The following is a 26,623-nucleotide window of genomic DNA, read 5'->3' as shown; positions in this document are numbered from 1 at the left end:
TTGTCTGCTGTATCTCCGCACTTAATTTCAGGGACTGAACAAAGAACAGTACAGCCCAGGAACAGACCCTCTTCCCACCCAGTCTGTGCCGACGCAGATGCCTCTTGTAATGACTTCAATCAGGCCATTGAGGTTGGCCTATTGGAGCAGGAACTCCCTGATTAAGGATCCAATTGATGGGACAATCAGGGAGTCTTTGCCTTGTACTTAATCGGGAGTGCCCGTTCCTCTGACACCCCCGGAGATAAACTGTTAGCGCTCTGTGTACCGCTGTTAGAGGTGTAAATAAAGGGGTTTTGGTGAAGGAACTTCTCCCTCTGCAGACTTATTACACCTCTCTAATCTAATATTTTCTTGCCTCGATGTGGTCCATATCCCTGGGTTCCTGCTGATTCATGGATCTATCCAGATGCCTCTTAAACGTTGTTACAGAATCTGCTTCCACTATTTCCTCCGGCAGTACGTTCCAGGCATTCCCCACTCTCTGTCTGAAAAACTTACCCCTTACATCTCCTTTAAACTTTCCCTCTCTCACTCTCACCTATGTCCCTCTCTCACTCTCACCTTTGTCCCGAGTATTTGATCCTTTGACCCTCGGGGAAAGACTCTGACAATCCACTCTATCCAAGCCTGTCATAATCTTGTAAACCTCTCTCAGGTCCCCCCTGCTCCTCCGAGGCTCCAAAGAAAACAATCTAAGTTTGTTCAATCTTTCTTTCTAGTCCATATCCTCCAAACCAGGCAACATCCTGGAAAATCTCTTCTGCACCCTTTCCAATGCATCAACATCCTTCCGGAAGTGTTGCACCCAGAATTATACACAACACTCCAAATGCAGCCTAACCAAAGTCTTATACAGCTTCAACATGATTTTACTGACTGATGCACAAGAACACCTAGATCTTGCTGAGTATCCAGCTCTCTTAATTTACACCCATTCAAATAATAATCTGCCTTCCTATTTTTGCTACTGAAGTGGATAATGAAGTGATCACTGCATATTTATCCACATTATACTGCATCTGCCATGCAGATCCCACACACTCAGCCTGTCCAAAACAGACTGAAGGATCTCCGCATCCCCCTCACAGCTCACCCTCCCACCCAATATTGTATCATCTACGTATTTGGAGATTGAACATTTAGTTCCTGTGTCCAAACCATTAATATATAATATGAACAGTTGGGGTCCTAGCACAGATCCCTGTGGTACCCCACTAATCACTGCCTTCCAATTGGAAAAAGACCCATTTATGTCATCTCTTTCTTTCCTGTCTGCTAACCAGCTTTCTATCCATCTCAAGATGCTACACACAATCCCATGTACTTTAACTTTACACAGTAGAAGGGCAGCACACTGGTTATCACTGCTGTGTCACAGCACCAGGGACCTGGGTTTGATTCCCGGCTTGGGTCACTGTCTGTGTGGAGTCTGCACATTCCCCCTGTGTCTGCGTGGGTTTTCTCTCCGATTTCCTCCCACAATCTGAAAAGATGTGCTGCTTAGGTGCACTGGCCGTACTAAATTCTCCCTCAGTCTACCCGGACACGCGGCAGAGTGTGGCGACTAGGGGATTTTCACAATAACTTCATTGCAGTGTTAATGTAAACCTACTTGTGACACTAATAATCAAACTTTAACCTTTAAAACATTATGTGAGATCTTGTCGAAAGCCTTCTCAAAGTCTAAAAAAAACTACATCCACAGGTTCCCCCGGTCAACTCTAGTAGTTATATCCTCAAAGAATTCCAGTAGTTTTCTCAAGCATGATTTCCCTTTTGTAAATCCATGCTGACTTTATCTGATTATAACACTGCTTTCCAAATACTTGATAATGGACTCCAGCAACTGCCCTACGACTGACATTCGGCTCGCTGCTCATTGGTTCCCTCTTTCCTCTCTACTTCTGTTTTTAGACACAGGGTTTAGATTAGTTACCTCTCTCCCCTGAAGGTGCTGACTCTGGCTGGGTTCAGTTCCACACTCACTGATCTCTCTCTCTCTCTCCTGAAGGTGCTGACTCTGGCTGGGTTCAGTTCCACACTCACTGATCTCTCTCTCTCTCTCCTGAAGGTGCTGACTCTGGCTGGGTTCAGTTCCACACTCACTGGTTCCTCTCTCTCTCTCCTGAAGGTGCTGACTCTGGCTGGGTTCAGTTCCACACTCACTGGTTCCTCTCTCTCTCTCTCCTGAAGGTGCTGACTCTGGCTGGGTTCAGTTCCACACTCACTGGTTCCTCTCTCTCTCCTGAAGGTGCTGACTCTGGCTGGGTTCAGTTCCACACTCACTGGTTCCTCTCTCTCTCTCCTGAAGGTGCTGACTCTGGCTGGGTTCAGTTCCACACTCACTGGTTCCTCTCTCTCTCTCCTGAAGGTGCTGACTCTGGCTGGGTTCAGTTCCACACTCACTGGTTCCTCTCTCTCTCTCTCCTGAAGGTGCTGACTCTGGCTGGGTTCAGTTCCACACTCACTGGTTCCTCTCTCTCTCTCCTGAAGGTGCTGACTCTGGCTGGGTTGAGTTCAGACACTGGAAATCAGAAATGAAACAGAAAAGAAAGCTCAGCAGATTGTGCAGCATCTGTTTGCAGAGAGAAACAGAGTTAGTGTTTCAGGTCTGTGACCTTTCATCAGAACCTGAAAACATAGAAACTCGGAAGAGGAGGAGGCCACTCAGCCCATCGTGCTTGTTCCATCATTCAGTGTGATCATGGCTGATCCTCTATCTCAATTCCATATTCTCAGTTTTTCCCAATACCCCTTATACCAATCTTACCCAATGTAACTATCTAAATGCTTTTGAAAAGACAATATTGTAACTGCCTCTCCTGCTACCTCAGACAGCTCGTTCCAAACACTCACCTCCTCTGGACCCTTTTGTGTTTCTCTCCTCTCACCTTAAACCTACACCCTCCACTTTAAGACTCCCTGAAATTGGGAAAAGATGTTGACTATCTATCTCATCTATGGCCCTCATTCTTTTATAGACCCCTATAAGATTACCCCTAAGCCTCCTACACTCCAGGGAAAAAATCCCAGTCTATTCAGTTTCTCCTTATAACTTAAACCATCAAGTCCCAGTAGTATCCGAGTAAATCTTTTCTGAACTCTTTCTAGTTTAATAATATTCTCTCTATAATAGGGTGACCAGAACTGCACACAGTATTCCTAGTGGGGCCTTAACATGACTTCAACATAATGTCCCAACTCCTATGTGAGGATAAATGGGCCAATACATTCCATTGCTATTCCTCCAGTTGTTAATGAAGTGAAAAAGTTGGTGTTTAATGAAATCTGCTGGAATGTAACAACACTGCAAAATCCTCAATTCTTGTTGTTTCAGCTCAACCAGCCCCTAGAAGCTTGGAAGATGGAAGTTCCTGATTGGTCTGAGGTTGGAGATGAAGAGGAGCCAATTCCCAACAACTTGCTGACAGACATCAACAGTCATCAGCTTTAGAGCGAGGAAATCCTCGAACAGGGCATTCCGAGTAACCAAGATCCTGGAACATCCCCGCTACTGGAGAACAGAGAAGGTGTGAGGCAAGGCAGGATGTTCAAATGGTGGAAGATGGGACTGAATCATTGGTGGAGTCTCCTACTCTGGTTCTGACTCCTTCTGACATTGATGGACGGTTTGAAGTGGAGGAAATTAGTCAGGATGGAAGTGGTGACGAGATTCACAGTCACTCCCTCAGCTTAGAGACCATTTTTAAGGCGATCTGTGCAGCGACTCCACTCTGGGGTGGATGTCAGATCAGCTCACCAGACAGCAGGAGGATTAAAGCACAGATGAGGCCATTCAGCCCCAACACTTCCTTAAACGCTCCGCTGTGCAGTTCTAAAACTGAAGGCTGGGATTCGAGCCACGTTACACAGGCGACTGGGAAAAGCACCATCGGATTAATCAGACCACTGGCCCACACTGGAAAGACTAAAAGCCCTGCAGAGGGACATCAACATGAATTTTCACTTTTAATGTTTCTTCTTTACTCTAAATAATATATTGTGTTTGTATAATTATCTTAAATGTTTCACATTAAAACAAATACTGGGAATATTTAGCATTGCTGGAGAAGTGTAACCGGGAACGATGCCCTGTTCATTCAGTTTGGGGAACACTTCCTGACAGAGGAAGATTGGGACATGACAGCTTCTCCCTATCAGCTCCTTCCAATTCCCTCCACAATCCTGAACACCTCTATCAAATCTCCTCTCAACCTTCTCTTCACCAAAGACCCAAATTCTCCAATCTACCGATTAAACTGAACTTCCCCATCCCTGGACCCGTGCCCAGAGATTTATTGCACCCTCTCTAATGCCTTCACACCCTTTCTAAACACTGCTGTCCAGATCAGAGTGCAACACTCCAACTGAGGCCAAACCAGGGTTTTATACAGGTTTCCCATAACTTGTTTGCTCTTGTAAGCTCTGTCCCTACGTATAAAGCTCACAATCCCAAATACCTTAGTAACCACACTCTCAACCTGCCACCTAAACAGCAATTATTAGTGTCACATTTAACCACAGGTCCCTTGTTCCCGCATGCCTTTACAATTGTATCATTTCTTTCATATTGTCTCTCCCTTTTCTTCCCACTGAAATAAATCATTTCACACTTCTCTACTTTAAATTGGTCTTGTTTGACCAATCCACAAGCTGTCTCAGAAACTGTGAGTTTCAGCACTCCCCCCTTACAGTTCACAATGCTGCCATGTATTGTGTAATTCCCACAGTTTGAGTGTGTGCTCTGTACAGCATTGCCGATGTCTCTAATATGGATCAGGAAGAGCAGGATTCCGAACACCAACCCTCCTGGAATCCCACTTTAACCGAGCTCCATTCCAAATAAAAACATTTCCCACTGCTGTGCCTGTCACTCACTCAGGTTCCTATCCATGTTCTGCTGTCCCTTTTATTCTCTCAGCTCCAAATGTTCCCACAAGTTTGCTGTGTGGCCCTTTATTTGTAAAATGCTTTTTGACAGTCCGTGTTCACATTAACCACATTACCCTCATCAACCTTTTCTGTTACCCTCACTAAAATCATAAGCAAGTTAAATTTGATTCCCCTTTAATAATTACCTCTGTATAGGGCTAACGGGAGGACTTTGAATAGTGTGGATGAACAGAGGGATCTAGGTGTGTGTGTACATAGATCCCTGAAAGTTGGGAATCAAGTAGATAAGGTTGTTAAGAATGCGTACGGTGTCTTGGCGTTTATTGGTAGGGGGATTGAATTTAGGAGTCGCAGTGTAATGTTGCAACTGTACACTGCTCTAGTGCGGCCGCACTTGGAGTACTGTGTGCAGTTCTGGTCCCCGCATTACAAGAAGGATGTGGAGGCGTTGGATAGGGTTCAGAGGAGGTTTACTAGGATGTTGCCTGGTATGGTGGGGAGGTCCTATGAGGAGAGACTGAGGGATTTAGGGTTGTTTTCGTTGGAAAGAAGGCGGCTAAGAGGGGATCTTATTGAAACATATAAGATGATTAGAGGTTTAGATAGGGTGGATAGTGATAGCCTTTTTCCTCGGATGGAGAAAGCTAGCACGAGGGGGCATGGCTTTAAATTAAGGGGGGGTAGCTACAGGACGGATGTCAGGGGTAGGTTCTTTACCCAGCGGGTGGTGAGGGATTGGAATGCCCTGCCTGCTGCAGTTGTAAATGCGTCTAGTTTGGGGGCGTTTAAGAGATCTCTGGATAGGTTTATGGACGAAAAGGGATTGGTATAGGCTAGTGGGTCATTGTTTTTGTAACTGGTCGGCGCAACATCGTGGGCCGAAGGGCCTGTTCTGCGCTGTAATGTTCTATGTTCTATGTTCTGTGTTTTCCTTAATTAATGCACATTAGCTGAAGTGAGTGTTCGTTTTATCTGCAGTTATTTTTTGGAGAATATTCCACATTGCTGAGGTTAAATTTATTGGAATTTAATTGGCTTCTCCTCACATCCTTTTCTGAAGAAGAGTGTTTACCATTTGCAATTCTCCAGTCCTCTGGCACCATGAGCTCGGATAGGGAAGTTTTGGCCAACGCCGCTGCAATTTCCACCCATATTTCCCTCAGTATCCATGGATCCAAATGGCCTCTTTCTGCACTGTAGGGATTGTATGATTAATACAATTATGATTTATGTATTTTTATACAGTGCAAAGCACAGAGGCACAGCATTAAAACAACAGAACAAGAAAACACAGAACAGCAACAGCATCAGACAATGCAAAGATAGGAAACACACTATATTTCTGACAAGTTTTCTAAAGGTCACTACATTTTCAGCATCAAAATCAGGTAAAACATTTGAAATATCAACAATTCTATGTGGGGAGAACAAATTGTGAATATCATCACATGAACCAGATTTCTGTACTTTGTACTGACACCCACCCATAATACAATCGCTGTGAATAAAGCTTTTGAAGCTTAGGCAATAAGGCCAAGTATCAATTTGATAATATTGAACTAAACCATAAATCAGCCTTCTCTACAGATTGCAATTCAAGAATCCTTAATCCCTCATAAGCTATTCCCCTCATGCCTTTCATTTTCCAGGTTTCATGTCTTTGCACTCTCTCTGTGAGCTGAATATCTCTTTGAACGTATGGGTTCCAAAGTATGGGTGCAGTATTGAGATGTGGGCATACTAGCTTCTTACAGAGTTTCAGATCTTGGGTTGAACTCCAGTTTACTCCCCACTCCCTCAATTCCCTAAGAATCCAAAATTTGTCTATCTCAGCCTGAACTGCAATAGAATCCCTCCAGTGCAGATGGAGGCCATTTGGTCCATTGAGTCTGAACCAACTCTCTGAGATACCATCCCACCCAGAACCTGTCTCAGTAACCCCACATATTCATCCTGCTAATCCCCTTAACTGATACATTTTGGAAACAAAAGGCACCATGCAATACTCTGACAAGATACCACAAGGTAGGTTGTTGCATAAAGATTAAACCTCATGGGATCCAGGGTGAGGCATCTTAATGGATACAAAATTGGCTTCTTGACAGAAGCCAGGGGATGGTTGTAGAGGATTGTTTTTCAAACTGGAATCCTGTGATCAGTGGTGTGCCTCAGGGATCAGTGCTGGTCCGCTGTTATTTGTCATTTGTATTAATGATTTGGATGAGAATATAGGAGACATGGTTAGTAAGTTTGTAGATGACACCAAGGTTGGTGGCATAGTGGACAGTGAAGAAAGTTATCGCCAATTGCAATGGGATCTTGATCAATTGGGCCAGTGGGCTGACAAATGACAGATGGACTTTTATTTAGATAAATGTGAGGTGATACATTTTGGTAGATTGAACCAGGGCAGGACTTACTCAGTTAATGGTAGGGCATTGGGGAGAGTTACAGAACAAAGAGATCTAGGGGTACAGGTTCATAGCTCCTTGAAAGTGAAGTCACAGGTGGACATTCTGGTGAAGAAGGCATTCGGCATGCTTGGTTTCATCGGTCAGGACATTGAATACAGGAGCTGGGACGTCTTGTTGAAGTCATGAAAAACATTGGTAAGGCCACACTTGGAATACTGTGTACAGTTCTGTTCACTCTATTACAGAAAGGCTATTATTAAACTAGAAAGCGAGCAGAAAAGATTTACCAGGATGCTACCAGGACTTGATGGTTTGAGTTATAGGGAGAGGCTGGATAGACTATTTTTTTTCTCTGGAGGTAGGGGGCTGAGAGTTGGTCTTATAGAGATCTATAAAATAATGAGGGGGCGCAGATCAGCTAGATAGTCAATATATTTTCCCAAAGGTAGGGGAGTCTAAAGGTAGAGGGCACAGATTTAAGGTGAGAGGGGAGAGATAGAAAAGTGTCCAGAAGGGCATTTTTTTTCACAGAGTGGTGAGTGTCTGGAACAAGCTGCCAGATCTGGTAGTAGAGGCGGGTACAATTTTGTCTTTTAAAATGCATTTCGACAGTTACATGGGTAAGATGGGTTTAGAAGGATATGGGCCAAATGTGGACAATTGGGATTAGCTTAGTGGTTTAAAAAAACAGGGCGGCATGGGCAAGTTGGGCCGAAGGGCCTGTTTCCATGTTGTAAACCTTTCTGACTCAGAGCCCATTCAGCCTAACCTGTCCATGCTAGCCCACGGACACACATGTGTTTCCAAGCTCACCTTCCTGCACCTGGCCTGGAGTCATGCAGCTAAAAGATTGATCGTGATCGAAATACTTCATACTGAAAGATGAGGTTTTTTGTGACTGCCTGAAATATCGGAAGTAAACACTTCCTGATCATAACCGCTGCGAGCAGGGCTCGATCCTGCGCGGGGAAACCCCATTGGATTTCAAGTCCAACGCCTTAACCACTCGGCCATCGCAGCCACACATTTATAGCCTGAGTAATGTTGATATTAACTTCATCAGGCACTGGGATTGCGCAGAGCACAGTGTGTGAGCTGAAATGTGTTCCTCTACTTTTACTTTGTATCTGGCGGAGAACTCATTTATCAGGTCAGAGACTTGTTTTCCTGTTTCAATATTTTTTTCATTAGAAACGAATTACGTCCGAACAATAAATCACAACACCTCTATTTTATTTCTTCATTGTCAAATGTCGCGTTCCCTCTGTTTTTGTCCACTTGGTTTAAAACACGGGAGGCCGCGGATAAGGATCTACATAAATTATCAATGCGATGGCTGGGAATCGAACCCGGATCAACTGCTTGGAAAGCAACTATGCTCACCACTATACCACCATCGCTCATACCGCGTAAACAGTAGCTCTTTCAATCGGAGACTTCTTTTCCTGATTCAATACTTTTTTCACTAGAAACAAAATAACGTCCGAACAAAAAAAAAATGAAAAAAGAGAAACTTCTATTTTATTTCATTCCTGTCGAATATTGCGTTCGCCCTGTTTTTGTCCACTTGGGTTAAAACACAAGATGCTGCGGGTAAGAATCTAAATGAATTACCGATGCGATGGCTGGGAATCGAACCCAGGTCAACTGCTTGGAAAGCAGCTATGCTCACCACTATACCACCATCGCTCGGGCGGCTTGAACCGTACTTATTTAAAACAGTTGTAATTATGGAAACAAATTAGTTGCTGATTTCATCACACACCAGATACATCCACAGCACAGTTTGGAAACTGAACCTGTCTTATCTCGTTTTTCTGGACAGTTTAAACCACCTGTTTTACTATTGTTTCTGACTGGGAAATCATTGTTTAGTTTAGAGGCCTGCTCTTTCATTTAAACAACTGAAAGAAAATTGAAACTGGATTTTCCATTAGAAACACACTGTTGATGAGAATCTTTAGTGAATTTTATTTCAGGAATGTCCACCTACTGTTGGGACCTGCGATAACTAATTAAATAAATCACCACTCTGATGGTCAGGAACTGACCCTTGGTCAAATGCTCTCACAGTCACCACTCCATCACCATCGCTCACCTGGCTCTGTCACCCACTCTGTAAGAAAGTCCAGCTCTGACAGTGAATCTGGTTCCCTCCAGGTCCAATCGGAGGATGGTCAGAAACTGTCACTGTCAGAAACTCCATTATCAGCGAGTGTGGGATGATTATTTAACTGGCTGTCACTGGTTGGTGAGGTTGTGATTTACTGTTACCTGTCAGTGCCGGAGAAACAAATAAAACAGGAAATCTAGAGACTCCGAGAGCAGATAATTTGTATTTTCACCCTAAACAAACACAGTGATGTCTGTAATCACTATAATAACTGAAAATAAAAATAGAATTGGTTCTTGCCGCGGAATCTGGTTAACAGATGTGGTTCTTCACCACATGGACTGCAGCGGTTCCAGAAGGCAGCTCACCCCCACCTTCCCAAGGGTAATTAGGGATGGGTAATAAATGCTGACCCAGACAGAGACACCCACATTCCATGAATGAATTGAAAGACAATCTGCGGGGAGCGGCCCTCAGAGTGTTTAACAGTTACTGAGGTGAAAAACTCTAACTAACCCCCTGGAATCCGGAGCAAAGGCCGGAAGGAGGAGAAATTCCATCCTGGGACCTTCCATTTGGTGAAAGTTTTGTCCTGTGAATGTGTCGGTGTGAATATTGTGGAAGAGAGAGTGTATGAAAGGAGCGGGCGGGTCAGACTAATCCAACTGTGTTTGTGTGTCTGTTCTGATCATGAGATCTCCGAGTCTCTCTTGTGGAAAATAAAACCGTTTTTCAATCAAAGATTCCCCCTAATCCCCCTGCTGAGCCCCAGAGTGAGATTTCAAGGCAATTGTTTCGCTAAATGGAAGGTTTGAGTGGAAAAGTAGAGAACATGTCAGCTATCGCGTGTGAGAGCGGGATCAGTGCAGCAGGAAAAGGGGTTTCAGTGGAAAACGGAGTCCTCAGTTCGAGTGAAACCTTTTCAACAGCAAACATTGGAGTGTCAGAGACATGAAGGGTGTGAGCTGGATGTGTGGAGAGGCGGAATTTGATTGGAATGGGAGAGTTTGTGAGGAGAGAGAAACACAGAGAGGCTGGAGGAGCCGGGAGCTGACAGCAGCTTGTCTCTGCTCCGTCCGCTCTCTGCCTTTAAGTTGCTCTGTGCCGCCACCACTGGTTTCATTCCGGATCCAGTTCTGACTCTCCTGGCCCAGATTTTCCAGCCACTCTCGGATATGACTGAAACTGCAGCCGCCCAAACGGCTCCTCCAGCCGCTCCCGCTCAGGTGAAGTCTCCCAGGAAGAAGAAGGCGGCTCCCCGATCTGCCACTCCCAAGTTAGGCGAGCAGATCCTCAAGGTGGTGGCGGCTTGCAGCGATCGCAAGGGGATGTCCCTGGCCGCCATCAAGAAAGCTTTGGCCGGCAGCGGAGTGGATGTGGGGAAGCGCGGCTCCCAGATCAGGTTAACTATCAAGAGGAAGGTGGAGAAAGGCTCTCTGGTGCAGACAAAGGGACAGGGCGCCTCCGGCTCCTTCAAACTGGCTAAGAGGGAAAGGCCGGGCAAAATGGGAAAGAAGGTGAAGAAAGCCACAGGCAAGAAATCTTTCGTGAAGAAAACAGCGGCCAAGAAGGTGACAAGAAAGAAAGCCGCCGCCAAGAAACCCGCAGCCAAGAAAACTCCAGTGAAGAAAACTCCAGTGAAGAAAACTCCAGTGAAGAAAACTCCAGTGAAGAAAACTCCAGTGAAGAAAACTCCAGTGAAGAAAACAAGCAGCAAGAAGGCGGCAACTCCAAAAAAGGCGCTGAAGAAAGCAGCCCTGAAGAAAAAGTCTCCTGTGAAGAAGGTCACGGGCGGAAAGTCGGCCAAAAAAGTGACTAAAGCGAAGGCCAATCCCAAAGGGAAAGCAGCAAAAGCGAAGAAAGCCTCAGGAAAGAAGTGAAACAACCCGAGAGCAAATTGGAAACCTCTGAAACCCCCCAAAGGCTCTTCTCAGAGCCACCCACATCTCTCAGGAAAGAGCTGATCCCGCAAGAAAATGATTCCTGTCCCGCGGGGCCCGGCTCATTCTCAATAGAGATCATTTCAAATTCAGACTAAAGCAAAACAACTGCAGATGCTGAATTTCATTGAGAATTTCACGTTTGTTCAATGGCCACTTTCTCTCAGAATAAAGCTGTCTGGTAGATTCAGTGTGAGACAGGAACACTGGCGGCGAAACACCGCATTCTCCACTCATTTTTAATCCAATCCCTGCAGGGTGGCCAATCGGCCCATCGAGTCTGCACTGACCCACAATCCGGATCCCCCATTCCCCTATTTATTGACCCTACTTCCCCGCTGACACTCCGGGACAATTCAGCATGGGCCAATCAACCTCACACACACCGGGGGGAAACCGGAGCACCCGGAGGGAGCCCAGGGAGAATGTGGAAACTCCACCCAGACAGTGACCTCAGCCGGGAATCGAACCCAGGTTCCTGGCGCTGGGAGACGGCAGTTCTCAGCCCAAAAGTCAGTGTCAGGAGTGGGATTCGAACCCACGCCTCCAGAGGAGACTGCGACCTGAACGCAGCGCCTTAGACCGCTCGGCCATCCTGACTCCCTTCACTTTAACACAGGGAGATTTCCCCCAAACACCTTCAATAAAGTGTTTGGAAACAGCTGGAAGCGGATGTGGGTGAGGATGTTACTGAGGGAGATTCTTGCTATAGAATAGACTGTGTTTTGGTGGGAATATTACTGACTGGGAATTAAAACAGGAGCAGGTTTAAAAACACAAAAGGACAAAGTCACCACCCGAAACCTTAACTCTGTCTCTCTCTCTCTTCACAAAAGCTGCCGGATTATTTGCAGCATTTTCTGTTTCGATTCCAGATTTCAAAGCTCCGGGTTTGTGGAAACTCTTGAGTGTGAAGGGCGGCTCTGGAAGGGTTTGTGTGGGGAGCTGGCTTTCGTTTCCATTCTTAACAAACGGGTTGAAATTGGCGGTTGCAGAAACTGGAGGTGGAGCTGAAAGATCAGGGGCCGTTCTGTGTGTGTGTGTGTGTGTGTGTGTCAGGCCGGCTCTCTCCTCCCTCCCGCTCTGGGTTGAATCTTCACTCTGTCTCCTCCCCCCTCTCTGCTCTCACTCCGCCTTTCTCAGTCAGGTCGGGGCGGCCTGTATAAAAGGAGCCTGAAAGAGTTCCTCTCTCTCAGATTGGGCAGTGATCGGAGTGAAGAATCCATCATGTCTGGCAGAGGGAAAGGAGGCAAAGGACTGGGGAAAGGCGGAGCCAAGCGGCACCGCAAAGTGCTCCGTGATAATATCCAGGGCATCACCAAACCAGCAATCCGCCGCCTGGCTCGCCGTGGCGGGGTCAAGCGGATCTCGGGCTTGATCTATGAGGAGACTCGCGGGGTGCTGAAGGTTTTCCTGGAGAATGTGATCAGGGATGCGGTCACCTACACTGAACACGCCAAGCGCAAGACGGTCACTGCCATGGATGTGGTGTACGCTCTGAAACGCCAGGGCCGCACTCTCTATGGATTCGGCGGCTGAACAACTCGACCCTTTTCCAGCCAACACACAACAAAGGCTCTTTTCAGAGCCACTCACCGCCTCACAGAGAGAGCAGTGACCTGGGGACGGGGGGGAGCTGGGACAGGCTGCTCAGTGTTTGAGATGCAGCTTTGCTTTGTTTAGGTTCCGGTGCCGGGAAATCACCCAATTGAACATTTCATTTGGAGCAGGATTGTTGTTGAAATGTTTCAGTGGATTGTCTCAGCAGCCCCCAGTTGACATGTGCCCTGAGTGAAAGGCCACCTCACTCCCTGTCTAATCACTCAGTGTTTGGATAGAGTTTCTAAAAGCTTTCTCTGGAATAGCGGGAGTTTAGGAGCAGCAGCCGGTGAATCGTTCACTGGAACCAGTGCCAGTTGTGATGCTATTTGCCCCCCAGACGGTTGTTTCCTGCACTGAAGCTGACAGGCTTTGGGAAACTGCTGAGTTTCCGCTCAGTCATTCACAAAACCCGCAATTCCCGCAGTTTGAGCCGCTCCAACCCCCAGCCTGCTTCTGATTGGCCATCCTCTCCGCATCGGAACCAATCGCACAGCATCGAATGTGAACATTGAGCCAATCATTGGCTTCGACTGTCAACCGGCAGGAATTTTGAATGGGGGGAAATGGCGCCAATTTCAGCGCGGGAAAGGGAATGGAGACAAATTCTTAACTTCTCAACAAGAATAACATCTCTATTAATATTCTGCTGTAAGATTATTTTACAAAGAGCTTTCATTTGTGAACATTTGTCCGCGGCAAACGGCTCCATTCAGGAATGTCAAACGGGACAAATATGAATTCACTCTCTGTAACAAACAACAGACTCAATCCCTTTCACACCGGCTTCAGGGGGACACAGAGAAGACACAGATTTCTCATCCTTTCCCCTGAAAGCGGCACAAGCCACAGGCGGAGGGGAAATCTGAATGGGCTGGAGAGGGAAGGGACAGGGATCGAGTGGAACAGCGGGAGATTCTGGGAATGAACAGCCCAGAGAGCGGGGAAAGGGTCTCAAACACCAAGTGGAGGGAGATGGATTTCAAATCTTCAATGTTTCTGGTAATTAAGGACGGAATGAAGTCTTATTTTATACAAACCGTTATTTCCTGCACAGAAAATGGAGTAATTTCTGGAAGGGGCGGTGAAGTAAACAAGTGAGGCGATCAGAACCTGAGTTCCAGACATTCATTCCCTGCTCAGAGTTTGATTGAAACTTCCTGGGCCAATTCCCGCTGGGGGGGCGGTTCCTCACAGAGTTTAAAAAGGCGGCTGCAGCGCAGACTCTGGATTAACAGTCTGTGTGTCTCAGATTGTGCTGAATCCGCTCAGAAAATGGCCAGGACCAAGCAGACAGCGCGCAAATCGACCGGAGGGAAAGCTCCTCGCAAACAGCTGGCTACCAAAGCGGCCCGGAAGAGCGCTCCAGCCACGGGCGGAGTGAAGAAGCCTCATCGCTACAGACCCGGCACTGTGGCTCTGAGGGAGATCCGCCGCTACCAGAAATCCACCGAGCTGCTGATCCGCAAACTGCCCTTCCAGCGCCTGGTGCGAGAGATCGCTCAGGACTTCAAGACAGACCTGCGCTTCCAGAGCTCGGCCGTCATGGCCCTGCAGGAGGCCAGCGAGGCTTACCTGGTGGGGCTCTTTGAGGACACCAACCTGTGCGCCATCCACGCCAAGCGAGTCACCATCATGCCCAAAGACATCCAGCTGGCCCGCCGCATCCGCGGGGAACGCGCCTAAAACCCCGGCTTCAGCACCAAGAACAACAACGGCTCTTTTCAGAGCCACCAACTCGACACATGAAAGAGCTGCCATCTCCTGTTAACCAATCTAGTCTTTCAATTCCCGGCACAGAATCTTCCCAGGACTCTGAAACCTCTCCATCTTACAATGAACTCTCCGTTACATTGAGCTCTCTCCAATCCTTTGATGATTACAGTCAAAACCATCCCGTTAACAATTCTACCGCAATTTAATTTTAAAGTGGTTTTATTAAACCTGCCATCATTTCAGTTTCCGAGGAATAATTCCGCAAATCCACTTTCTCCGCACATGTTTGGAGTGAGGATTGAGAATTGTGTCAGTCAGGGTCAGAATATGAACCATGTCTCAAACAATAACCCCCTCACACCGATATCACCATTACAGAAACACTTGTACATTCGGACAGACAATAATTGACACTTTTCCAGATACAATGACTGGCTTTGAAAACTGATGGGCGGCAGATGACTGTCCCCACAGACTGTCACACTTTCAACAATTATATTGGAAATCGGATCATTTCAGTTCACTGGGACGGTTCCCCCAATAAACAGCAGAAACATACTAAAGTCTTTTGTCCACAGAGGAGAAAAGAGTTCCACAGCAGAGAGCACAGTTCCACAGCAGAGATCACAGTTCCACAGCAGAGAGCACAGTTCCACAGCAGTGATCACAGTTCCACAGCAGAGGATCACAGTTCCACAGCAGAGAGCACAGTTCCACAGCAGAGAGCACAGTTCCACAGCAGGGAGCACAGTTCCACAGCAGAGAGCACAGTTCCACAGCAGGGAGCACAGTTCCACAGCAGAGAGCTCAGTTCCACAGCAGAGATCACAGTTCCACAGCAGAGAGCACAGTTCCACAGCAGAGAGCTCAGTTCCACAGCAGGGATGACAGTTCCACAGCAGAGATCACAGTTCCACAGCAGAGATCACAGTTCCACAGCAGAGATCACAGTTCCACAGCAGAGAGCACAGTTCCACAGCAGAGGATCTATTTAGAAACAAGGAAGGAAAATTAAACAAGAAGAAGTAGGTTAGAAACAGGAGATATCCTGGGATTGACATGAATGATCAGTCAGTCCATTCTCCTTTGCCTGTGCGTGATCTTGTGTATCCTGACTGTCTCTCGCTTCATCTCTCTGTCTTTCTGTGTGTTTTCTATTCTTGGTGACAGTGGAATTGTGGCGCCGGGGGAGCAGCCGAGCGCATGCGCTCGAATGATGAATGCGGAAGTGAATCTCTGTGACGCATTAATCCCAGCTGGCAGGTGATTGGGATTGTGGAGCAGAGTGGCGCAGCGGAAGCGTGCTGGGCCCATAACCCAGAGGTCGATGGATCGAAACCATTCTCTGCTAGTAGCTTTTTAGCAACAGCAAAAATTATTACTTAGCGGCTCCTTCAAAATGATTTGACATTCCCGTCCAGGGTGCAGTAATTTTCTTCCGCTTCTCGTTACTAGTTAACATTTGAATGAGTAACAGATCGCTGAAATGTCATTTACTCACAAACAGACACAAGCTGTAAATGTTGCAAAGATACACTAGCCGAGGGCTTTCCCTTTCAGCCCGTTTCTCCCAAACAGCTGACACAGGCGTGATGATCCGAATGATCTTGAATTATTCACTATCACTCTCTGATTGTCCGAATTGAAAAATAGCTACTTTTTTAAAAACGAAAACAATCTAGTGAAGTCTAGACATATTAGCTGCACTATTTCTGATCTACAGGGCACCCTGCAGTCATTCACCATGCTGAGATGGACAGCAGCGTCCTCCCTGTGACATGTACTATCGAGAAGGACCAGAATGTCAGCACAGCAGAAACAGCATCAGGTTAAAGACATAATTAATCATTATTTAGACAGAAATCACTATTTTTTTTCTAAATTACTGATTTAAAACATGAAATTCATCTCCCACAATCACCATAAGCTCAGGAAGTGAAGTTTCCTTTCTTTCGGCTTGCATTAGACACACATTGTATGAAATACTTTTTTCAGTCTCTGATTGTTTCCTTGATTCGCCTGTTCACAGCTGAACGGATTTTAACGTGTTCAGTTTAGAACACATTTCACCCTTCTCGGCCTTACTTAAGGTTAAAACTGTAACCTGTGAGTGTCCTTTCTCCTCACACTCAGTGCCTACCTCTAACATATTGTGGTCACTCAGTACTTGATGTTCATTTACTGTCAGATTATTAATTAATCCTGCTCTCTCCTCATTACTGAAATTAGTGGAACCTTTTGTCTTGTGCTTTCCAAAGCAGGGTGGAGGGCAGGAGTGATTCAGTAATAAAAGAATTTTTGCTGCAAGGCTAAAGGGAGTGGGAAAGGATTAAGTAACAACACACAGAGATGTGTCCGAAGGAGGTGTGAATGGAAGAATGATGAAGAGCTGCCAGCTGAAAGCAAAATCAAGAGAAAATATAGATTAAAACCAAAAACCAAAATAAAATGGAATCAATTATGACAGTTACTGTCATATTAGAAATACGGAGAGGAGTCAGGCCATTCAGCCCCTCAGTCCTACACCATCGTTCAAGAAGGGGAGGCGATGGTCTAGTGGTATTATAGCTAGACTATTAATCTGGGAACTCAGCTAATGTTTTGGGGGCCCAGGTTTGAAACTCTCCACAGCAGGTGGTGGAATTTGATTTCAATTAAAAGTAATTTGAAAATAAGAATCCAGTTTTGATGATGGAACCATTGTTGGAAAACCCCATCTCATTCACGGATGTGCTTTAGGGAAGGAAATCTGTTGAACTTACCGTGTGTGGCCTTCATGTGGCTCCAAAGCGACAACAATGTGTTGACTCGATATGTGGATGGGCAATAAGTGCGGGCCAGTGATACCCATGTCCAACAAATGGGTTCAAAAAGATCATAACTAAGGTAATTGTGGCTGCAATCCTACTTTTCAAACTTTTGCAGCAACCCTTGACTCCCTTGTATAATCTGTCTAATTCAGCCTAGAACATATTCAATGATCCAGCCTCAACTGTTGTCTGGGAAAGGGATTCCACTGACTAACCATCCTCTGAGGTGAGATGAGAGTGACTACCCTTGACATCAAAACAGGATTTGACTGAGTTAAACATCAAAGATCCTCAGCAAAAGGAAAGTCGATGGGAGCCATGGAAACCTCTCCACTGGTTGGAACTTTATCCAGCATAAAGCAAGATGGTTGTGATGGTCAGTCATTTCATCCTCAGGAGATCATTTCCCCAGTTTGTCAAGTTACTGTCCCAGACCCTTCCACCATAAGGTCAGAACTGGAGATGCTGACTGATGACTGTGGAATGTTTAGCACCATTCAGGACTCTTCAGTTACTGAAGTCGCCCATTCCCAAATGCAGCAACAACTGGAGAGTATCCAGGCTTGGGCACGGAATGGCAAATAACAATCACACCACACATGTCCCACACAAAGACCAAGACAGAACCTAACCATTGTCCCTTGACATTAATTGAAAATATATCGCTGAATCATCAACTATCAATATCTTAGTGATTACCTTTAACCAGTAACTGAACTGGGCTAGCAATGTAATACAATGGCTACAAGGCAGCTCAGAGACACATGATCCCATGGTGAGTAACAAAGATCCTGACTGCCAAACACTGTTCACCATCTACCAGGCACAAATCAGGAGTGTGATGGATTAATCTCCACTTGCCCAAGTTAATGCAGCACCAGCAACAAGCAAGAGGTTTGACACCATCCCAGACAAAGCATCCCTCATGATTGACACCCCATCTGCAAACACACATGCCCTCGACCACTGACACACAGTGGCAGCAGTACTTACTAGCTCCAAGATGAGCTACTGGAACTCACAAAGGTTCCTTCAGTAGCACATTCCAAACAAACAAACACTACTGTCTAGAGAAAGACAAGAGCAGTTGACTCAGAGGAACACCATTAAATGGACCTTCCCCTCCAAGACATTTACCATCCTCACTTGGAAATATATTGCTCTTCCTTCATTGTGGCTGGATTCAATCTGTATCTGTCATTCTCTGGTGCAATATATCTGTATCATATACCATATGTATCTTACATTTTCTGCTGCAGGGTGTATGTTGTGTCTTTGTTTGAGCCTGTGTTTGGACAGGAGTTGAGGAAGGGATTTTGTCGATCAGTTACTTTCTGATATTGCAAGTGAATTTGGGACTCATTCAGAATCTCTTAAGAATAGTGTGTGTGAACATTCAAATTCTGAGCAGGAATAGACCACTCAAGTCTGCTCTGCGATTCTATAACATCATGGCTGATCTGATTTGAACATCAACTCCACACTCCTGTCTAACCTTAATACATTTTACCTCTTTGATTATCAACAATCTATCTCCAACAAATGGGTCCATTAAAGAGTCCATTTCAGTTACTGTGTGTGTGACTATCAGTCAGTGCTATTGTATATGAATTTAAACACAATTCTGAATAGGAATATTTCTGGAATCACATGGGAGTGCAGTTCTCAGTATTCTCTGAAATGAGTTTGGCAGACATTCTGATCTGTCACAAAAATAGAATATTAGGGTAGGATTCATGTTTCTGTCTCTGGTACCATACACAATTTGGGGTTCATTCAGCACCTGATTATTTCTGCTGTTGTTTCTAAGGGTGCAAATGATGTGTATTGGTCAGACTGTCATAATGTGTGTGAGTATGGGATCATTCTGAATCTGTTACTGGTACTCAAAGTCTGGGATCCTGCTATGTAAGTGTGGTAATCAGATGTAACTTTCAGCGGTTGGTGCTGTATGTGCAGCATGACATTCATTCATCTAACACTGAGCATGTGTTTGAGAATTATCGTGTATCTGTCAGACTCTATAACACAGTGTGAGTATAGGATTCATCATATGATCTTCATTTTATTTATAAGTTTGGATTCATTCCATATACATTTCCAGCAAAGCAACAGCCCACTGATGTGTAGGTTTGAAACAAACAATGTGAGTGAGCTTCTACCCAGCATTAAATCTCTGTCAGTGTGAACACAATTGTGAAAGATAATGTAGTCTTCAATCTGATACTGGATTGCTTTGCAAGTTGCACTCAGGTTATTCACATTGATTTTGTCTGTGACACTCAGTCTGATTCTGAGTAAGAATTTTGAAATGAATGTAAAATGGAACTCAGTCTGAAATTCATATACTATCTTCCATCTAGCTCTGCATGAATGGGGAGTTCAGATTAGTTAATAACCTAAAGTTCAACTCATAGTTATCAAATTGATATTGTAACTTTTAATTTCATAATCTGGGTGAACTTTCAACTGGAATCTGAATTTGTATCTCAGGTTATACTCGCTCTCATAATATCTCAATCTGAGAATGTATTTGAGATTAGGCTTTGTATCTAATGTATTTGAGAGTTCACAAAGTGGGACTTAATACAGCCACTGTAAACCTCTGATGTGGATGGTATTTAACTTGAATCTCAGTACAATATTAAGGTGCATTGTGTAACTTTACCAAAAACCATTTGTGAGTTTTATCAGATATTTAATTTGGAGCAACAGCTGCCCTATTGTTGGACTGACACAGTGATGATCCAATAGTAGGTGAGAATTTGGACTGGGATTTTTGGATCCCCTTCTTAATGGTACTGAGTTTGATTTGATCTGTTGGGATACAGTGAAAGGTATTGCTTCTTGCGTTGTAAAGATAAAGCATACCGTTCCTAGAGTACATAAGGGAGAAGGAAAGGAGAGGGTACAGACTGTAACGTTAAAAACCAATTCAGCAGCAGTGGGGTTTGAACTCGACTATCCGGGGTATTGATTCTTATGTCCATTGGATCTGGAGTCCAATATCTCAACCACTCGGCCATCCTGGTATGGAAACTGGTCATGGTTTCGGCACAACATCTGTCTGTCCTGCTGTCTGGGTGTGTGGAACTGATGAGCTGTCTGTGTCTCTGAGCTGTCAGTGACAATGTCCGGACTGTGTGTGAGGAGTTGGCGACACTCTCCCCTGGAACTTGTGTGGAGGAAACATCACGTTTGTTTTGGGTCTGTCAGATATTTATCTGTGGAAACAAAGTCCATTGAATAACTCCAATCCAGATTGGGGCAGTTTCATCTCTATTAATAATCATTGGGAGCGGTTTGTGAGGCTGCAGCCAGACTCCAGCTCTGATTGGTTAAGAATTGCATAGAAACAAGAGTGACCAATCACAAAGCGAGGGAGTGGAAATGGGAGGTTTTGATTGGTTTACATTTTCAAATGGGAAAAACCCGCCAATTTCAGTGCAGGAAAAATACAAAATAACCGAACGCCTTAATGTTCAGGAAACTATTTCAATCTCACACTTTCTCATCTGTTTATTGTATTTTCCCCTCACTGAATCCTGCCGCTATTTTAGGAACAGTTTGAATGTCTCAATCTCTTATCTGGAACCGGCGGGAATCAGACCCCGCTCAGCAATTTAAAACCGAGCAAATCTCAGCTCAGTGGAAAAGCAGAAACAGAGAGATTCCCAACCAACCCCCTTCACACAGGCTTCACAGGGACAGAGAGAAACGGCTGATTTCTGATCCTCTCCCCTGAAAGCGGCCGGGAATGTTCCAATGGGAAGTGTGGAGAGAATCCCCGGCCCGATCCCGCCGGTGGGACAGGCAGCTTTGTGTCCGGAGAATAGGGAGGGCCCGGGGGGGAAGCGGATCTTAAAGCGCTGCAATGGACTCAGGTCCTGTGTGTGTACAAATCTCACTGATTCCGTCCTCTGGGAAAACTGTGGAACAAACAGATCAGCCCGAGAATAACCTCTTCATTCCCGCCTTTACTCTGTTCCCGGAGCGGCTCCCAGATCACCCGAAATAACAATTAAATAATTTTATTATGAATTTAATTCCGCTGCTGCCAAACTGTGAATATAATCTAAAGAATTACCTTCCGATGTGGTGTTTCTCCTCATTGTCCGTGACAAATCCCAGACTGGGGTTTATAATCCGCTCTCAGTTCAGTTTGATTGTCCCTTCAATGTGAGAGTGTGTGTAAGGGGCGGGTATGAAGTCCCATTCACAGCATTCTGTAACGGGACAAATCTCTATCCTCCAGAAAGAGATTTCTCATTAACTCAATAAGGGAAAAGATGGTGCAGCTTTTTCACAGATTGTGGGGGGCTCTGAAAAGAGCCGTTGTGTTTTGGGGGGTTTCTCAGTCCATTGGGGAGTTTTACTTGGAGCTGGTGTACTTGGTCACCGCCTTTGTCCCTTCCGACACGGCGTGCTTGGCCAGTTCCCCGGGCAGCAGCAGGCGCACGGCGGTCTGGATCTCCCGGGAGCTGATGGTGCTGCGCTTGTTGTAATGTGCCAGGCGGGAAGCCTCACCCGCGATGCGCTCGAAAATATCGTTGACGAACGAGTTCATGATGCTCATGGCCTTGGAGGAGATGCCGGTGTCGGGGTGAACCTGCTTCATCACTTTGTAGATGTAGATGGAGTAACTCTCCTTCCGGGATCTTTTCCTCTTCTTGCCGCCCTTTGTTACCGGTTTCTTCATCACTTTCTTCGCTCCCTTCTTGGGAGCTGGTTTCGAGGTTGCTTTCTTCTCATCAGCCATCTTCAGTTTCACACAGAAATAAAGCAAACCCCTTCCGAGCGCTGATTAAATAGACAGTCCCACAGATCTATGTTAATGAGGAATTGGGAAAGCAATGATTGTGATTGGACATTTTAAAAGTTATTCCACTCACTTCTCAGGGGTTCATTTGAGTGGATACGGAAACAAACCAATCAGATTGAGGGGTTTCCGCCAATCACAAACCTCCTTACTACAATCAGGAAGTACATTTTCCAAATCATCTCCAGGCCCAGTTTCTCAGTGTGGAAAGATCCACCGGGAAATGTCCCCTGGCTGTCGGTGTGAGGGACCCTTCTCCACAGAGGGACTGTGCGGGAGTGTGGGATTCCTTCAGGAACTGTGAATCTCTGGCAATGTGTGTGAGTGTGGGATTTACTCACTCTCTGATACAGTGTGTGAGTGTGGGATTGACTCACTCTCTGATACAGTGTGTGAGTGTGGGATTTACTCACTCTCTGATACAGTGTGTGAGTGTGGGATTTACTCACTCTCTGATACAGTGTGTGAGTGTGGGATTTACTCACTCTCTGATACAGTGTGTGAGTGCGGGATTTACTCACCCTCTGATACAGTGTGTGAGTGCGGGATTGACTCACTCTCTGATACAGTGTGTGAGTGTGGGATTTACTCACTCTCTGATACAGTGTGTGAGTGTGGGATTGACTCACTCTCTGATACAGTGTGTGAGTGTGGGATTTACTCACTCTCTGATACAGTGTGTGAGTGTGGGATTGACTCACTCTCTGATACAGTGTGTGAGTGTGGGATTGACTCACTCTCTGATACAGTGTGTGAGTGTGGGATTTACTCACTCTCTGATACAGTGTGTGAGTGTGGGATTGACTCACTCTCTGATACAGTGTGTGAGTGTGGGATTGATTCACTCTCTGATACAGTGTGTGAGTGTGGGATTTACTCACTCTCTGATACAGTGTGTGAGTGTGGGATTGACTCACTCTCTGATACAGTGTGTGAGTGTGGGATTGACTCACTCTCTGATACAGTGTGTGAGTGTGGGATTTACTCACTCTCTGATACAGTGTGTGAGTGTGGGATTTACTCACTCTCTGATACAGTGTGTGAGTGTGGGATTGACTCACTCTCTGATACAGTGTGTGAGTGTGGGATTTACTCACTCTCTGATACAGTGTGTGAGTGTGGGATTTACTCACTCTCTGATACAGTGTGTGAGTGTGGGATTTACTCACTCTCTGATACAGTGTGTGAGTGTGGGATTTACTCACTCTCTGATACAGTGTGTGAGTGTGGGATTTACTCACTCTCTGATACAGTGTGTGAGTGTGGGATTTACTCACTCTCTGATACAGTGTGTGAGTGTGGGATTTACTCACTCTCTGATACAGTGTGTGAGTGTGGGATTTACTCACTCTCTGATACAGTGTGTGAGTGTGGGATTTACTCACTCTCTGATACAGTGTGTGAGTGTGGGATTTACTCACTCTCTGATACAGTGTGTGAGTGTGGGATTTACTCACTCTCTGATACAGTGTGAGAGTGCGGGATTTACTCACTCTCTGGTAATGTGTGAGAGTGTGGGATTTATTCACTCTCTGATACAGTGTGAGAGTGTGGGATTTACTCACTATTTGTAAGTATGGACTACATTATGTGAGTTTGGAAATCATGCATCTGATTTGATGCGACCATATCTGAGTGTTGGATTCATTCTATATTTGAGTGTTGGACTCACTGTTTATCTGTTGGATAGTGAGGTATGTGAGTGACTGTATTGATTCTTTCCCAGGGAATATAAGGCAGTGCTGATTTAACTGCGCGTATGTCACATACACCATTCTGGATTTATTCTGTACTTGTCACTTTCTGAAACTGGATGTAAAAGAGATTCATCCTGTCACTGTCATTCTCTAACACTGTACATCAGTGTGAAATTGATTGTGTGGTGTCTTTCAGTCTGGGCTTCTTTGTCTGAGTGTGAACTTTTCATTCACTGTCAGTGCCTGGTACTGTGTGGGAATGTCAGTTTAACTCTGTACCTGTTAACATCTGCTGCTGTAAGGGTACACGGATCTCAATCTGTATCTGTCAGTCTCTGGTGCTGAATGGATGTGTGGAATTCATTCTGTATCTGTCAGTGTCTGGTGCTGAATGGATGTGTGGAATTCATTCCGTATCTGTCAGTGTCTGGTAACCAAAAGAAAATATGTGGAAAATCTCAGCAGGTCTGGCAGCATCTGGAAAGAGCGAAAAGAGCTGATGTTTTGAGTCCAGGTGACCCTTTGTCAAAGCTTTGACCTGGAGAGAAGGCAGGGGGGGCGGTGGTGGAGAGAAGTGGGGGAGGCGGACAGAAAGGAGAGGCAATATCAAAACCAGGTTCTTAATGGGGGAGGCAATTCATAGACAGGTTCTGAACACGGCCAGGGGGACACAATGGCAAGAACTCATTATTCAACATCATTGCTGTTTTCACTCCGAAACCGCCGGGAAGGGGTCTCATTTAGTTCCTATCTCCCAGTGTTTGTTATTATTATTATTATACAGTGAACAGCGGAAATGTAACTGCACAATAACCATGAGAGCAGTTGTACAAACAATATCTCCTGCAGGCAGCAGGTGGGGAGTGGGAAGGAGAGGCTTTAAACAGTGGCTGCTTGTTTATTTTTCGATATTTGGTTAAAGTGGGAACTGGAAATAGATATCTGACCCGTGCAAAAGTTACTGCTGCTTCACACAGCTCAACTCAATCAGCAGTGCACGGATTGGGCTGTTTCTGAATGTCACAAAATTGTTTTAAACTCTCCCCAAACACCCAGTGAGTAAAAGCAGTTTGGCATATTACTGAAATGATCTCAAATATTGTCTGTGCTGAAGGCTTATCCTTTTACCCTGGTTCCTAATAATTGTTATTTGTGACATTGACAACTTTTGTATCTTTTATTTCATCTGTTCCTCAGTTTAGTTAGTTATTTTTCTTGTTGCAGGCAGATATTTGAAGGATTCTGATGATTCCTCAGAATAAGTACAATTTCATCAAGCCAGTTCCAACACAAAGCAGTTCCAGTATCATTCACAGAGCACAGAGATACTGCCAACTCATTGGGTTCACTGCCACAAAGAGGAGGATTCAGCCCCACACTGTTTGCAAGATAAGAGACAACTTTTCAATCCAGGAGTTGAACAGGAAAAGAGGATTTATTTTTAATTTCCTTCCCTGCCAATGTGGGACATAGGATCAGGAGTGGGCCATTCAGCCCATTGAGCCTGTACTACCATTCAATCTGATTATGGCTGACCATCTCCTTCCATGCCCTTTCCCCACTCTACCCCAATTTCCCTTTATGACAGTGAGAGTTAGAAATCTATCAATGTCTATGTTAATGTTCACCCTGTGTGTGAACTTCTGCAGCCCTCTGAGCTATAGAATTCCAAAGGTTCACAAAGTTAAGTTAGAAAAGTGCAGATCTCAGTCCAAAGAGGATTTGCCCTTATTTTAAAATTATATTTAGGCTCCCAACCAGGGGAAACATCTCGCCTGCATCTACCATGTTTACCCTTTTAAGTACTTTGTTGTTGCCAGTGAAATACAGGCCCTGTTTCCCCAGGTTTTCTTCATAAGACAGTCCTGCCATTCCTGGAACAAATCTGCTAAATGGTCACTACACTCCCTCTGAGGCAATAATATTCTTCATAAGGTGAGGGGTCCAAAACTGCACGCAGTATTCCAGCTGCAATCTAATAACTCTGCTGTCCAACTAAACCAATACTTCACTACTCCTGTACTCAGATCCTCTTACAGTAAAGATCAATGTACCATGAACCTTCCAAATTACCAGCTTCATTTCCTTGTTAGCCTCCAGTGACTTATTAATGAGGATCGTCATGTCCCCTAGTACATCAACACTTTCTAATCTCTTAGCATTGAATTAAACTCTGAATATCTGTTCCTTCTACGGAAATGGAAAATCTCACACTTTCTACATGATGTCCCATTCACAATGTTCTGAGAGATAATGAGAGGTTCAGAACATTGCAGCTGGAATATCATCCACCTGAAGCTGCTTTGTATCTTTCTCCCAACACACATTTACACTGAGCTTTGTGTCAAGTGCAAACTTCTCAATATTACATTGGACTGACAGGTAGATACATTAATCATAGAATTTTAACAAAACACACCCACTCACAGATATAAAATGTGTTGGTCACAAATTGAATAAGAATTCATAACCAAAATAGACAAAAAATGTTGTTGTGATTTAAAAAAAAAGCAATTAATTACCTCAGAATATAGCCATTGATACATTTTGTACCAATCCAAAAATCTCAGTGAGTCAAACTGAAAGATGTAATGACAATTCTGTTACTACAAACTGCAG

General features: G+C 45.1%; 4 protein-coding genes and 5 non-coding genes across 9 annotated transcripts; 4 read left to right on the top strand and 5 right to left on the bottom strand.

The window, feature by feature from the left end:
- Positions 1-8,248: 8,248 nt before the first annotated feature.
- On the bottom strand, positions 8,249-8,330 carry trnas-uga (transfer RNA serine (anticodon UGA)). Its single transcript has one exon. It is a non-coding gene; the product is annotated as a tRNA-Ser (tRNA).
- Positions 8,331-8,638: 308 nt separating this feature from the next.
- On the bottom strand, positions 8,639-8,710 carry trnag-ucc (transfer RNA glycine (anticodon UCC)). Its single transcript has one exon. It is a non-coding gene; the product is annotated as a tRNA-Gly (tRNA).
- A 217-nt stretch (positions 8,711-8,927) lies between these two features.
- trnag-ucc (transfer RNA glycine (anticodon UCC)) lies at positions 8,928-8,999 on the bottom strand. The gene has a single exon. It is a non-coding gene; the product is annotated as a tRNA-Gly (tRNA).
- A 1,599-nt stretch (positions 9,000-10,598) lies between these two features.
- On the top strand, positions 10,599-11,303 carry LOC145335910 (histone H1.5-like). Its single transcript, XM_080181643.1, has one exon. It carries the CDS (start codon positions 10,599-10,601, stop codon positions 11,301-11,303), a length of 705 nt encoding a protein of 234 aa, XP_080037769.1.
- Positions 11,304-11,880: 577 nt separating this feature from the next.
- On the bottom strand, positions 11,881-11,963 carry trnal-cag (transfer RNA leucine (anticodon CAG)). The gene has a single exon. It is a non-coding gene; the product is annotated as a tRNA-Leu (tRNA).
- A 627-nt stretch (positions 11,964-12,590) lies between these two features.
- Positions 12,591-12,902, top strand: LOC145335927 (histone H4). Its single transcript, XM_080181660.1, has one exon. The coding sequence runs from the start codon at positions 12,591-12,593 to the stop codon at positions 12,900-12,902; it is 312 nt and encodes a 103-aa protein (XP_080037786.1).
- Positions 12,903-14,237: 1,335 nt separating this feature from the next.
- Positions 14,238-14,648, top strand: LOC145335866 (histone H3). Its single transcript, XM_080181596.1, has one exon. It carries the CDS (start codon positions 14,238-14,240, stop codon positions 14,646-14,648), a length of 411 nt encoding a protein of 136 aa, XP_080037722.1.
- A 1,309-nt stretch (positions 14,649-15,957) lies between these two features.
- On the top strand, positions 15,958-16,029 carry trnam-cau (transfer RNA methionine (anticodon CAU)). The gene has a single exon. It is a non-coding gene; the product is annotated as a tRNA-Met (tRNA).
- A 5,831-nt stretch (positions 16,030-21,860) lies between these two features.
- On the bottom strand, positions 21,861-22,272 carry LOC145335962 (histone H2B-like). The gene has a single exon (XM_080181696.1). The coding sequence runs from the start codon at positions 22,245-22,247 to the stop codon at positions 21,861-21,863; it is 387 nt and encodes a 128-aa protein (XP_080037822.1). The 5' UTR covers positions 22,248-22,272.
- Positions 22,273-26,623: the final 4,351 nt, after the last annotated feature.

This window comes from Carcharhinus amblyrhynchos, unplaced genomic scaffold (assembly GCF_965287045.1).
Source record: "Carcharhinus amblyrhynchos unplaced genomic scaffold, sCarAmb.v2.hapA scaffold_42, whole genome shotgun sequence".
Taxonomy (NCBI): Eukaryota; Metazoa; Chordata; class Chondrichthyes; order Carcharhiniformes; family Carcharhinidae; genus Carcharhinus; species Carcharhinus amblyrhynchos.
This window is presented reverse-complemented; position numbering and strand designations above follow the sequence as displayed.